Source organism: Anas platyrhynchos, chromosome 2 (assembly GCF_047663525.1).
Source record: "Anas platyrhynchos isolate ZD024472 breed Pekin duck chromosome 2, IASCAAS_PekinDuck_T2T, whole genome shotgun sequence".
Taxonomy (NCBI): Eukaryota; Metazoa; Chordata; class Aves; order Anseriformes; family Anatidae; genus Anas; species Anas platyrhynchos.
In genome coordinates, this window is record NC_092588.1 from 9567324 (window position 1) to 9582130 (window position 14807).

The 14807-nt window shown below is 42.1% G+C and overlaps 1 protein-coding gene across 1 annotated transcript in view; it reads left to right on the forward strand.

Annotated features, from left to right (window-relative positions):
• The window catches only part of CYRIB (CYFIP related Rac1 interactor B), a 73043-nt gene extending 66499 nt beyond the window's left edge, over window positions 1-6544 (forward strand). Inside the window, 4 exon segments of the mRNA XM_072034311.1 lie at window positions 143-222; window positions 1305-1431; window positions 2321-2391; window positions 5659-6544. Coding sequence (XP_071890412.1) covers window positions 143-222; window positions 1305-1431; window positions 2321-2391; window positions 5659-5722 — 342 coding nt within the window. The 3' untranslated portion in view covers window positions 5723-6544.
• Window positions 6545-14807: the final 8263 nt, after the last annotated feature.

Genomic DNA, 14807 nt, shown 5'->3' on the forward strand with positions numbered 1-14807 from the left:
AACAGTACCTAACTTACCTTAGCTGTATTCATGTTTTTAATTGCTCTGTGTTTCTGTGCCAGCAGATTACTAATTTGATTTAGGTTTTGTAGTATAATCTTTCACAGTAATTAAATTGGAAACTGTTTATCTTTCTCTGCAGAATAAAAATTTACCAATAGAGAATACTACGGATTGTTTAAGCACCATGGCCAGTGTGTGCAGGGTCATGCTGGAAACCCCGTGAGTACAATAAGTGCTTGTATTGTGTATGAATTACATCCATTTTTTTTAAGACATAATGCATAAGAAAAAAAACATAATTTGGGTAATTAAGAATTGTTTTCTTTTTACCAACTTAGTTTCATGTCAAGGGTTACAACTAACTTGTTTCATTTTGCTGGCCATGTGAATCATGTCTACTTTTCAGAACATATTAATATTTTAAAATAGATTGGCTTTGAAAGCTAGACAACCTCTTGTTATTTTTTATAAAAGGCTCTCTCATATATAATTCAGGAAAATTTGAGCATGATTGCCTGGGGCCTTCTGGAAGAGAGGTTATGGGCAGTGCTTTGGATGGTACCTTCTTGGAAGTTGGACTGAGTAGTGACTAACAAAATTACTGTCCCTTTCTGGGGAATTCATGAGACAGGTTTAAGCATGAAGTCAGTCTATTGTCTGCTATAAATTGGAGAGGCTCTGGGAGTATGAACGGAAAGTCAAACTATGCTTTGTGTTTCTTCTGGGATCTAGTTTCCCATTGATAAAACTACTCAGAGGAGGTATGATGTCTTACTTTATTCAGACCAAATATCACAATAAATTTTGTTTTGAAGCCTATTAGAAGCTTCAAACACTTATATTAGTACCATGCCTAAGAATGATCTGACCCGTTCAAGAAAGTGGTTAAGCATTGTTCATTAGGCTTGCATTCCCCCACCCTCCTTTTCTGAGTCAGAATTTTGTGTTGCTTGTATATTAGGGGGTGGAGGGGAAATGGATAGGATGCACTCAAAGCAAAGTCAGTGTGTTCTGTTTTAATCTTTTTTTTTTTTTTTCCTGGGGGGGTGGGGGGAAGTGTGGAATATTGTAGCAGCAAGGCACTATTTTAAGTTTGAGAATCTTCAACTTCCAGTTAACACTTTCTAAGCAGTAATCTGACTTTTATAGTCATATTGTTGAAAGGAAAAAGGAGAATTCTCAAAACTGTATTTTTCTCTGAGGATATACGGCAGGATTTCTCTTTAATCTTTTTTAGGTCATTACTAGTAGCTATCTCTTGTCTTGTTTGATAGATAATGCTCTGTATTTTTCAATTGCAGTGAATATAGAAGCAGGTTTACAAACGAGGAAACAGTATCATTCTGTCTGAGGGTAATGGTGGGTGTCATCATACTCTATGACCATGTGCATCCGGTGGGTGCTTTTGCCAAAACTTCAAAAATTGATGTAAGTTTATTGTTACTGAATAATCTTTTGGATATTTAAGCTGCTGTAGGCTTCCTTTCTTCCCTCCAGGTTTTAGTAACAGATCACAGAATCACAGAGTGGTTTGGGTTGGAAGGGACCTTAAAGGTCATCCAATTCCAACCCCCTGCCATGGGCAGGGACAAATGGGCAGACATACCTTTCAGATTGATAGTAAAAGGATGGTGTTAACTGTCAGCAAAACATAAATGTAAGTAGTGAGAAATCCAAAACAGGCTTTCAGATACATATTGGTTATTGTCAAGTCATGAAAAATCCAACGGAGTTCAGGTAGCATCTTGAAATACTCTGAACAGTCATGTTGAAAGGTACAAATCAGAATGACTGAAAATAACATTAGCATCTGGTTTGTTCCTCACTCTCTTGTAAAATGCTAGCTTCGTTGTCCACTAGTCTTCAGGTCTAACTTCCTGCTTTTGTTTTATAGTAAAAGTCTGTGGAATGCATGCTGTTAACATATGCTGTTTAGTGGTTGTTTCAAATAGGCTATTCTCTGATTGTATTAGCTACAGATTTTGTCATTATTTCACTGGCTGAATGGCGTTCTTGATGGATCTGTTGTAAGGAACTGTAAACAATCTTTGCTTTTCTTAATATTGATACATCAGAGTGTGATATCAAAGTTGTGTTGTGTAAAGATAAAACAGATTTGAATTTAGCTGAGCTGTTCTGTTATAGGAAAATGTAATACTGAAAGCTTAATTCTTTTCCAATATCAAGAAAGCGTATCTGTGCTGCTGCAATTTCTAAATAAGTTTTTTTTTTTTTTTTACTGACAAACAATATAAATACTTTTGTAAACTTACAAGGTATTCATATTAAAATGTTTAATTTTTTTTTTAACTTCTAGATGAAAGGATGCATCAAAGTTCTTAAAGACCAGCCTCCTAACAGTGTAGAAGGTCTTCTAAATGCTCTCAGGTACTCTTTTATTTGAAATATTTTTCTGTGGATTTTCAGAAGTTGTTTGTTGTCTTTCCTTCAGCCATGAGGTATTCATTCAGTGTTACATGTAAAAAGTGAATGTGGTTATTTCAGACTTCTTTTCCAGTGTGGACACATGAAGAAACAGTGTTTAAAAAGCTAGGTTGCATGTTTGTTCATTCTACGATATCTTTCTGCATACTTCAACTGCATGCAGTATAAGAGTGAGTGTAGAGGTAAATGTGACAGAGTGCCTTTTGGTCAGCAGTGTTACTACCTTCAGGTATAAAGTACAATACATACTGGAAATTAACTGATCAGATCTACTGACTGAGCTTCCAAACATGCAAGTGAGCAGCTGCAGTAGGTGCACTGTGACTTCTGCCAGCTTCCTAAAGAAATGGCTGGATTGGTTTGTATTGGCTATATCCTCAGCTGTGTGTGATTTGACAGTGTCTTAAGTGTTTTATGTATTATTGGTAGAGTATAAGTAATACAATTTTTGTTTTGCTAATAGTTTGAGACATATAAGGCAGATATTTCCTAGGTACCTAGCAAAAACTTGTTCCTCTGTCACAAAGTATTTGTAGGGAGGTATTTCACAGAATCACAGAATGGATGAAGTTGGAAAGGACTTCAGAAAATCTAGTGCATCCCCTCTCGCGAGTAGGATCACCTAGAGCACATTGCGCAGGATGGCATGCAGGTTTTGAACATCTCCACAGAAGGAGACTTCACAACCTCCCCGGGCAACCTGTTCCAGTGCTCTGTCACCCTCCCAGTAAAAAAGCAGGAGAGTCAATGTCTCTGCTGTAGAATATACAAGACAAGAAGTCACCACATAAATTGGAGAGAGAAAGAATGAGTAATTCTGTATAGAACCATTGAAACTGCAAATTGGGTCACAACGCTGTATCTCTAGTCAGTAACCTGTTCTTCATGTTGGTGTCCAGCATCAGAGGTTTGGCAAGAAATGCTGAACCATGATGGGCAGGTGAAGGCTTTGTTCTTGTCCTTACTTGAAAAATTACCATATTTCATTGCTAATAGTTAACCAAAACTGGGTATGGTTATCCATGCATTCACTTAATTTGAAGTGTGGAAGCTTTAATTTGTCTTTCTCTTAGTTTTGTAGTGGGTAGTTTTGATTTTTCTTATCAGTAGTGAAACTCTCTTTAAATTTGTTTTTGTTTTTCCTTGCGTTAAGATGTGGTAAGAAGTGAAATGATGTGGTGACATAGGTGGTTTCACTTTGAAAGTTTTTTCAGATTATTAAAGAAAAAAATGGGTTTGGTTTGAGACTTGAGTGTTTCCGTACCTGTGTTGTTACTTATCTCTGAATCTCTTGTGATCAGTATAAACACGGGTTTCTAGGGAGAAAGCGCTATATTAAAACTTCCTTTCTGATTAGTAAAGTACACAGAAAGTGTAGTTCACATCTTCACTCCATTGTGTATTTTGTGTTTAGTAGTGTGAATTTTGTCATGCTGACATTTCGCCACACTAACTCAATTCATACTTTAAATATTTTAATGATATTAGTATTTCATGCATTTGACTCATTTGGGTAAGATATTTAAATTATATATATATATAGTTTTTTAAATCACATTTGGAATTATCAGGAAGAGATGCAGAGGTGAGTTGTGATGTGCATGCAAGGTGGAAACAAGTTCAAGATGTCATGAGAAATTAAGTCAGTCTGAGTCTTTGATTCTGGAGGAGTGTTGGAAGCTTTCTTGTTTTCTCAAGAGATAAATAAAGTGTCTTAAAAGTGATAAGGGTTTTGGAGGGAGATCAGCTGTTCAGAATTAATTTCATAGAAGTATTTTAATTGTGTTCAGCTTGTTGTGGGTAGACTTCTTGTGGGACTCTGCTATAGACCACCTGGCCAGGATGATGACACCCATGAATTATTCTTTAAGGAACTGAGAGAGACTTCTAGATCAGCTGCCCTTTTGCTTATGGGGGACTTCAACCTCCTAGATGTCAACTATGAATGTCACAAAGCTGGAGACTAACAGGCCCATGAGATTCTTGAAGCGCCTTGATGATAACTTCTTGGTACAGGTACTAAGAGAGCTGACTAGGAAAAGTGCTCTCCTAGACCTGTTGCTTGTAAATGGAGAGGGTCTTGTGGGTGAAGTGGTGGCGAGAGATGGCCACCTTGGCCGTAGTGACCATGAAGTAGTCGAATTTAAAATCTTTGGCAATAGAAAAAAAAACTGCCACCAAAACTTAAGCCCTCGACTGGGGGAGAGCAGAATTCAGACTAGTTAGTGAGGTCCCCTGGGAAACTGCTTTAAAAGACATTGGGATTCATCGATGCTGGTTGGTTGTTTTTTTTAAGTACCACCTCCTAGAAGTGCAGGAGCAGGCACTACCAAAATGTCAGAAGTCAAGCAGGAAGGGCAGAAGGCCTGCCTGGCTCAGCAGGGATCTTCTGCTAGAGCTTAGGCAGAAAATGAAAGTGTATGGTCTCTGGAAGCAAGGTCAAGTGACATGGGAGGACTATATGGATGATGCTTGCCTTGTAGGGAGAGATTTTATGTGGCCAAGAGTCCTGAGTTGAATCTGACCAGTAGTGTGAGGGACAATAAAAAAGGCTTTTTGAAGTATGTTAACAGGAAAATGAGGACCAGAGGAAAGGCTGGTCTGATACTTGTTGAGGACAGTCACCTAACAAACAGGGACATGGACAAAGCAGAGATTTTTAATGCATATGTATATATACAATATACATATATAATATGCATATTATACCCTTTGGGTTTAGGAGCACAGTTTCTTAGCTAAACAGGAAATTAGGCTAAAAAGTGGTTAAATCCATTGTCATTAAGGAATCTATAAATGGTTTAGTCATTGAAAATGTGGAAGAAAAATCTCTGAAATCTCTGCAACCGTGTCTTATTTGAAGATATTGCTGTGGACAGAGGGCTCAGAGCTGGTGCTAGTGTTCATGATTGACTACCACAACTGCTCATATGAGTTTACTGCTACAAACTGGTATACGACCATGTGAGCCAACATCTAGCTGAGGGTTTTTCTTTAATTCCTCTTGTTGCAAGGCTCTTGGGGTATAGTTTCGATAACAATTTTCTGAATGTTCAATCTGTGTGCTTGGGGTAACCATGGAGTGGGTGATCAGTGGTCAAGGGGCTTGCTGTGACCTAACAAACACAATTTCTTCAATTATGGCTCAACCTATCTGTACCATAATAGCATCTAAACTCTTCTAAACTTGGCTTTTATTTCTGTGTTTAGGTACACAACAAAGCATTTGAATGATGAGACTACCTCCAAGCAAATTAAATCCATGTTGCAATAACAAATACCTGGAATTCGCACCTGCTGTAGACAGACAGTATTCTGCAATGACTGAGATGCACAGATTTTTTTTTAGTGATTGCAACTACTATCTCGTTCATTCTTGCTTTTTTTTTTTTTCTTCTCTCTTCCTGTTTACCCTTTTTTTTTTTTTTTTATCACTTTCTTGTTCTTAAGTAAGCTCAGACTTCTTTTCTGTGCCAAATCAATGAAATTATCAATTCTGGAAAGTATTTCTACTTTTCAGAATAGCCATCCTAAGTGGCAGCTAATTATGCGTTGCATTTGGATTTCTCTGTACTGGGGAAAGATTTGTGACTTGAACTAAATATTTTTAAACTTGTGGTTTTTTCTTTTTTTGAAAAACTAATATTTAATATTGCTTCTTCTGCATGGCAAGACTGCCTACTTCTGCTATTTAAAAATCCCTTGATGACTTCATTTTCTATTGCAGCTTATTTTCATGTGCAACCATGAGGAAACTAAAAGCAGATTTGTTTAAATTAACTGTGTTTGTACAAAATGGTACCCAACACAAAAGTTTTTTTAAATGAGTAAAAACTGTTTTGTTTAAAAGTTACGTTTGCATTTTGACTCATTTTTGTAAGGATGTATGTTGTATGTTTAACCTTTAATAACTAACGTTAAACTGTGGTGTGTGCGTAGCAAAATTACGTATGCATGTTCATGTCAAATGATTGGCTGTGGATAAGATAATAAAATCAGCTTTCATTTTTCTAAGTGTGGTTTGATTTACCAGTATTTTGAGTGAGATGTCTTCGTGCTCTTTGGATTTTTACAAAAAATAAATTTATAAATTTTATATAGTGAAAACTCTGCTGTTTCATTACCAGTTACCGCTAGAGTCTAGTACGCTGATTTAAACCTAGCGTGGGGCAGGGTTCCTGCTCTCTGCACTGCGTTGATTCCTTATCCCCAGAAATACTGCACAGGGCTTGAGGAGGCCTGGGGGAAGAACGCTGTTCATTCCATACAGGTCCCAGTGGATCTTGCTGAAGAACTTGCACCGTCACTACCTGTGGCTTGCACAGCCATCAGGAATGATGTCCCAGATCAGGCTGCCGGTTCGGCTCTTTCCATTCCAGTGGTGGGGAGATCGGCTTCCCTCTCTGTGTATACTGGTGTAAACTTCTGTAGAGCTAGATGTTCTGAACAGTGTGTAAAATCTGAGTTCTCTTAGCACAGTAAATAATGGTGCCTGGTTGTTGGCTAGTGTTTTGCAGGAGCAAAGTTAAGCTTTGGTGAAGAAAATCAAGTTTTTTAGTAAGGGGAAAACAAGAAATAATTGCTGTAAAGAAACCTGGAAGATTTATTTTGCATCAGTCAGTAAACATTTAATGCACTTGACACGTCTCTGCTGTGATTATACCTGAAACAAGCTGTCAGCATCCTGGAAAGGAGGAAGGGACACTTTAAAACTGTAGGCAAGCAAGAACACACTCAGCTTCGTTTGCTGTGTAGCTGATGTAACTTTCCATGGCTACTGATGGAAAATACCAGCGTGACTGCTAGGCTTCTTGTGGGCACACTTCTGCATCGGGAAAGATTCTCCTTTTATTAACTTTTATTTTTTTCTGTCAAGGATGCTTAGCAGAGGTCCCTGCTGAAGAGAAGGCAAGCCATGTGCTGTGCTATGAAGAGGAATAAAATTTTCTTACTTAGACCTGGTACTTCACAGAATCACAGAATTTCTAGGTTGGAAGAGACCTCAAGATCATCGAGTCCAACCTCTAACCTAACACTAACAGTCCCCACTAAACCATATCCCTAAGCTCTACATCTAAACGTCTTTTGAAGACTTCCAGGGATGGTGACTCCACCACCTCCCTGGGCAGCCTGTTCCAGTGTCTAACAACCCTTTCAGTAAAGTTCTTCCTAACATCTAACCTAAAACTCCCCTGGCGCAACTTTAGCCCATTCCCCCTCGTCCTGTCACCAGGCAGGTGGGAGAACAGGCCAACCCCCACCTCGCTACAGCCTCCTTTAAGGTATCTGTAGAGAGCGATAAGGTCGCCCCTGAGCCTCCTCTTCTCCAGGCTGAACAAGCCCAGCTCCTTCAGCCGCTCCTCGTAGGACTTGTTCTCCAGGCCCCTCACCAGCTTCGTTGCCCTTCTCTGGACCCGCTCAAGCACCTCGATGTCCTTCTTGTAGCGAGGGGCCCAAAACTGAACACAGTACTCGAGGTGCGGCCTCATCAGAGCTGAGTACAGGGGGACGATCACCTCCCTAGCCCTGCTGGTCACACTGTTTCTGATACAAGCCAGGATGCCGTTGGCCTTCTTGGCCACCTGAGCACACTGCTGGCTCATATTCAGCCTAGTCTTCTCCCTAGTCTTTTTGTCAGTGTCACACTTGAATCTAGTTGAGAAGGGACAAAACTTTTTTGATTAAAAAAAGAAAAAAAAAAAACAACCAACTTTCCTAGGATTGTACGGATATTAAAATCTTTATGTAACCAACAATTCTACTTGTATCTGAAATGGTAACCATTATCCTGAGTTCATTGCCTTTAGAGAAAAAAGTAAGTTTCACCTCAGCCTTGCTATAGAAAATAGCTATTAAATAATCATGTCATAGTTGTCCTGTCACGTGTTAAGGCATTAAGGCATTTTAAAGGAACTGTATTTTCCAGAGAATAGGTTTTAAGCAATGCTTAGGTATAGGGCAGTCTTTATTTTTGGTCTCATTAAGGAACACTTGAAATAGTAAATCCAGATTGAGTCCCATTTTTGAAGGACTAGCAACATAGACTTCTTTTTTGTTTGTCTGCCTCAATGGCTATGGATTAAACAATCCAGAATTTGTTACGTCTACTATTGTGGTCAGATCTTTGCTGCTGCCTGCTGCTATCACAGCTCCCAGCCATGGTGGTTGTGGACAGAGAATAATTGGTGCTTTCCTTTTTCCCTCCAGCATTTGTGTTCCGCAGTTTCTCTGCATATGCAGCTGGGCAAGGAGATTAGAGCTGTGTGCCTTTCCTTTGGCTGGCCTGCAGCTCTCAGCTTCTCTGCTTGGGAGCTTTCCAATGGAAAAGCGTAGACCTTGGTGCATGGGGCATCAGCTGTTTGTGTTTCTGACCTGGAACTGCTGAGTGTTTGCTACTGGAGCTTTGTTGCCTCTTCCTTGCAAAACCACTCCTTAATCTTCTCCCTTTGTTTTAGTTCTTCTACTTCCTGTTGCGGTGGACAGAAGAGCAGCTGCTGGGCACAGTACTAGTTCTTGGTTGCTGAACAGCTTCTCTGCTTTATGTAGGTTTGGAGGAAGAAGGGGAATTGCTCACTCCTGTTTTTGGATGGCATCAGCCTGGCTTGAGCAGTTGCATGTAGTCTGAGAGCGCTTGACAGGGTGGCACTTGGTGGTTTAAATCAATGCTCAGCTCCATCAGCCATCCTGCCTTGGATCCTAAAATTTCCCATACAAAATACCCAAATGATGGAAATGTCTGTCCGAAAAAACTATCCTTTCCTCTCTGTCTTCTGCTTCTAAACCACATCAGATTTCACTTTGCCAGAAATGCAGCCGATTCCCTGGGCTGCTCAACATGTGAACGTGCAAGGCTGCAGTGAGTCCCGAGGCCAGCCTGGTCCCAGTGGTGCAGTGCAGGTCATCCTTTTATCAGGGCTGGAGGAGATCCAGAGGGAGAGCTCCTGAACCTTGCTGGTGGGCTTGGTGTGTTCATCGTGACCCAACTCCCATCCGTGCCATGGGTGTAAGCAATGACTGAGGAGTCGTTTATGAGGGAGCACTGAGTTTGTAATTAACTATGGTATTTCAAAACCATCTGTGTTTTAATGGCCCCAAACTTTTTTCACTCTTTCTCCTGATGTGCTGCCCCAGTGTAAGGTCTGCTTATTGGTCAATGGCAGGAGCTCTCCAGCTGGGGTTAGCAAGGTAAGGAGTAAAGCAATCATAGAATGGTTTGGGGTGGAAGAGAGCTCAAATATCAACAACTTCCAACCCCCTGCCATGGTCAGGGACACCTCCCCCCAGCCCAGGTTGCCCAAAGCCCCATCCAGCCTGGCCTTGAACACCTCCAGGGATGGGGCATCCACAGCTTCTCTGGGCAGCCTGTGCCAGGGCCTCACCACTCTCACAGTGAAAAATTTCTTCCTTATATCAAATCTAAATTTACCCTTTTTAAGTTTAAAGCCATTTCCCCTTGTCCTGTCTCTACACAGGACAAGGGTCTGGAGCTCCTGGGGCCACTCTCTCCTGCAGCCTCTCCAGCACTGCCCTGCTGCTTCACAGTTACACCTATAGCTCCATACAAAACCTTTATTTTCTTTTTGGTAACAGCTGGAAAAACAAAGCATTCATTAGCATACATGGAAATGTATTTGGTGCTGTCTTATCACGCACGTGTGGCTATGATTGGGAGCGGCTGAGGAAGGTGCAGTTGTCTTCTCCTCCAGAGCAAGCTGCTAGAAACTACCATGGTCTGCTCCTCGCCGGAGACTCCTGCCCTGGGGATGTACGTATTCTGCTCACACCTGAGTAGAGGGCCCTTTCGTGCCTGATGATCAAGGTGGGGAGTTACAAGAAGCTGGTGACCAGTGGTGGTGGAGTGTGACATCAGGGACATCAGTTCCTGGCTCCTGCCGTGGGGTTCCTCATTAGCTGGTGGCACGTCTTTGAGACCAAGGTCTCCACAGGTGACCTGCACAGGTCTCTCTGCATGCTCTCCCCTTCCTCGCCATCTGGTGGAAATCACCAATCTGCAGAGGTGTGGAGAGCTCCTGCTGCAGGTGCCGCTTGCAGTATGACCTTTAAGGCTTGGGGTTTTCCTGCAGGTAGCTACATACTCCATGAACTGTCTGGGGCAGAGAGAAGAAGAGGTGAGCTCTGTAATTCTGGGAGTCCGAGACAGCTGCAGGTCACAGCTGGCCTGATCCACGGCCCATCTTTCCCTTGGATGCAGGCAAGGAAGAGGCTGAGCTGCTTATTTCATCCCAGCTCCCCATCCTCCCTTATTGCATCTGTTCACATGAGCCCATTGTGTCAAACCTTGGCCAAATGACCGGCTGGTGTCCAGGCTTGGGAAAGGAGGCCGGGTGCTCATCCAGCTCATCCCATGCCACTGTGATTGAGCCCATTGTGTGAAGGGGCACAGGAGACAAGCGTCCCGTTGCAGCACAGAGGGATATGTTGCAGGGCAAAGGGAATGTCTCCATCACTAACTCTGTGACCCCTGGTCAGTGTTGGTGTAACTCAAAGCAGTGTGAGAGAGCATCTGCTTAAGTAACGTGGAAGTCCTGACCGTGCTATTTCCTAGCTTTTAAGCAATTAGCTTTTTCTTTAGCATCCTGACGGTTGTTTTCAGGGTGATGAACTGAATTTAGCACAGTGTATCCTTCCAAATGGCTTGTAGTGAGTGAGAGGGGAATGCCACTGGGAGAGCCAGGCTGGAGGAACTGGCTGGGCTGATCAGCTGGCTGGCTGTGGTCAGGCTAGGAGAACGATGATTTAATGCTAAGAGAAGGAAAGTTGGCTGGTGTCATGAGGAGTTTCCTAACACAGCTCTTACGCTAACATAGGCGTCTTGCAAGAGACAGGGAAGAAGGTGGCTCCTGGGAGACCTTGAAATGAGACTGAATAAAGGCTGAGAGGTGCCTGTTAGGAGATATTGTTTCACTGCACACTGGGCAGTGTACTGCACGCTGCCTTGCTTGGTCCTTTCCATCTTAAACTCATTTGCACTGGAAACTGTAGTTATGAAGCATTCCTGTGTGGGTACCTTGAGGTGCCACAGTTCAGAAGCTGGGAGGCACTGGACCAAACCCCCATCCATAACAACTACAAATGCAACTTTGGCAGGAGTTGCAGCAAACACTTTCTTTTATATATTGCATGAATCAAAAAATGCCCTGGAAAAGCCGTTGCACCTCCGTGAAGTGAAAGCATCTGTCCTGAAGATGGCAGTGATGCTCTTCTCAAATGAGCCATATTTCCTGGCTAAATGCCACTGTTCTTTGAGAGTGACTGTCCCACCCACCAACTCTCCCTTCTATAAATTATTGCAATATTACTTTTCCCTTCAAAGGCTCGGTAATCCATTGCTCTCTTTATTTCTCCCCTCATTTCGACACATTAACACAACTTGCTTCACGCTTGGGCTTTGCAAATGGGGAACAACTGGTGCTGCGGCGTAATTGCGTGTCAGCTCTGAAGTGAGCAGCTCGTGTACAAACCCAGCAGCCCAGGCCCCGGAGTTCTGCCTCCTCATTCTGCAAGCCTGAAATATGTTGTTAATCAAAAGCTAATTAAACATTTTAATTAGTTTTTACAGGATGGGTTTGGTTATGGAAGGTGCTGTCTAGGTCTTTGTGGTGCAGGAAGGTCTTGCCTGGGGCGCAGAGCAGGAGCGTTTTAATCAGCCGCTCTGCTGAAGGACCTTCAGCCTCACAGGGCACCTTTATCTTCGGTGTCTGTCCCCCTTCACCCCTAGCAGAGATGTCTGTAAATACTGCTTCCCATCCGGTAGGCGTCTATGAGTGCTGCTGACCATCTCACCGAGGAATTTTTCCAGAAAAACACATGAAAATCTTTTGAGTTTTTCATAGAGGGGTTCACAGTGAACAGCAATGGTTATATATATATAAAAGTACACGTGCACATAGATTATAAAATATGTTTATATATGTATATTTTAAATATACTGTGATATCACTAAATTTACACTAAAGCCTCTGTTGCAGGTAAAAGCAAGGGGTTGATACTGTGCACTGCAGTGACTTCTTCAAGCACAGTGTGCTGCTTCTCACCCAGCCCTGTGATGGGGCAGGATTTGGCTGCATTTTTTTCCCCAAAGTGATTATTTTATTTTATTTTATTTTATTTTATTTTATTTTATTTTATTTTATTTTATTTTATTTTATTTTATTTTATTTTATTTTATTTAAATGTTGATAACAACAGACAAAACATCCAATACATGGAAATTTCTGAGGCCTGACTAGCCTCAGGTTAGGAATATCCCACACTCTCCAATTGATTTCTCCTGTTAGCAAAGGGCTTGGTGTTCTCAGCCCCTGCTGGAGCAAGATGCCTGCTCCGTGCTGCACCGGAGCAGCTCCTGGGGGCTGTATAAGGGGATCAGAATTTGGGCAGTCTGCACCTCTTCTGCAGACTGCTGCTTTCTTCTGGTCACGGCTCAGCTTGGCCTCTCACTTGTCTACACAATGGTTTACGTTACTGGATCAGTGCTGGTTGGCCAAGCACATCTATTCTGGTCCTGTGTGCTGGTTTCCTGTGACATCCCTCATCTTACCCCTTCTCCAGGGCACTAAGATCACTGAAAGATCACCCAAAGAATACTAGATGCTGGGGGGTGGAGGTTTGTGGTCCATCATTACATTCCTTTGGTGACCTGCTACAGGAAGAGAAAGTGCACGTGGGCAGCAGGTGAAATGTTCTTGTGTTGAAGCTGTAGATCTGAGGACCACCATAAACTTCCTCCTCTGTGAGAAGCATCTTTAGGACCTCCTTTATGGAAGACTTGCCCAAACCCATCTGCTTCTGCAACAAACCACCCCACACATGCCTGCCTTGGCAGACTGAAAGCAGAAGGCTCGGTAGACCGTGTGCCTATAGCTAAGGCCGGATGGGGCCCAGACACTGTGAGACAGTCCCAAAGCAGTCCTAAAGCCTGACCGGGTACAAACTGTGGTGCATGGTGGCCATGATGGTGTCCCAGAAAGCAGGTACCACAAAAGCACCACAGCATTACCAAAAAAAGATCTTCGCTACTTGACTGACTGCTGCTGAGCTTGTGAGTATTCTTTCTGCCTTTTCCTTGACAAATCTGGTTTCTTCCTCATTTTTCTTACCCTGAACCCACCAGTGTTCAGTTGCACTGATGTCTGCCTGTGCCTTTCACTGGTTTCTGCTCCTCCTCGTCCTTCAACTGCTGCCCCTGCTGCTGGCCTAGGCCCTGGCCTTGCTCTTCCTGGGGCACAGATGTGATGGGCTTCAACATGGGGTCTGCCCGGGTCCACTCTGACCCTAACTCAGAAATACCATGAAGAGTTGATATTAAAGGCCCCAACCCAAGTGGGAGACCTCTTGTCCATAACAAAATCAGTGGTGAAAATAAGTTGCTGAGAAGTTTGCAATGAAACCATAAATGGATCCAACACTACTAGGAGGAAAGTGAAGCAAAGCAGGCTGTGTAATAAAGAGTTCCAGTGAATTGAACAGATCATCTTGTGAATTGGTACATGCATGGACTTTGCCTATAAACTGCACAAGGAAAATAAATAAAGGTGTTTAAGCTCAGTTCTCCTGTGCTGGGGAACTGTTTTCTCACTTTAGCTGTCTCATATACTACAAGTTGTCTCATATTCATTTTAAAAAATATTTTTCAGCATCTGATTTTTGTGCATGTGTATGTATATATATAATGTATACATTAAATAAAAACCAGATGTTTGTAACGGACAAACTATTAATTGCAACTCCTGAGGGAAAAAAAATGGTAGTTATGGTAATGGTTGGCCTGCAACAAAACATCTGATTTATATAATAATATATTTCTATGATTTTGTTCAAATGTTTGTAGCAAGCAAAGTATAAGCTACAATTGCATTTCTAGGAATTTAGGAACTGCTAAGCTCACTTAGACCTATGAGCCTTCTAGCCCAGGATTTTGACATTGACCAGAGTGGGGCGGTCAGAGTGCGTTCCAAGAAACCCTGCACCAAGCAGTTAGGTTATCCCTTATCTCCAAAAAAGTTTCCATTCCTCCCTCTGTAATTAGAGGTTAGCTAATGCCTCAAATCATGAGAGTTTATATCTTTCCTGAGACCTCATTTCAAAAATAACTTTAAATATTTACTGCTGTAACGCTGGTCGTGCTCGTTACGAAAGTCCAATCGTGGCTGGAGTCTTGCCAGGATTTTATTATCTCTCAGCTTCATCCCATTTTCCTGCTGCATGATGATCTAAGGGTGGGTGAGAGCAATGATTTATACGATAACCCAAAAAAAGAATGGTAGCTGTTTTGGGAAATTGTCAGAAAGCAACTAACTTTTCCTATATATAGTTTTTTCCATGTCATGTAACTCACT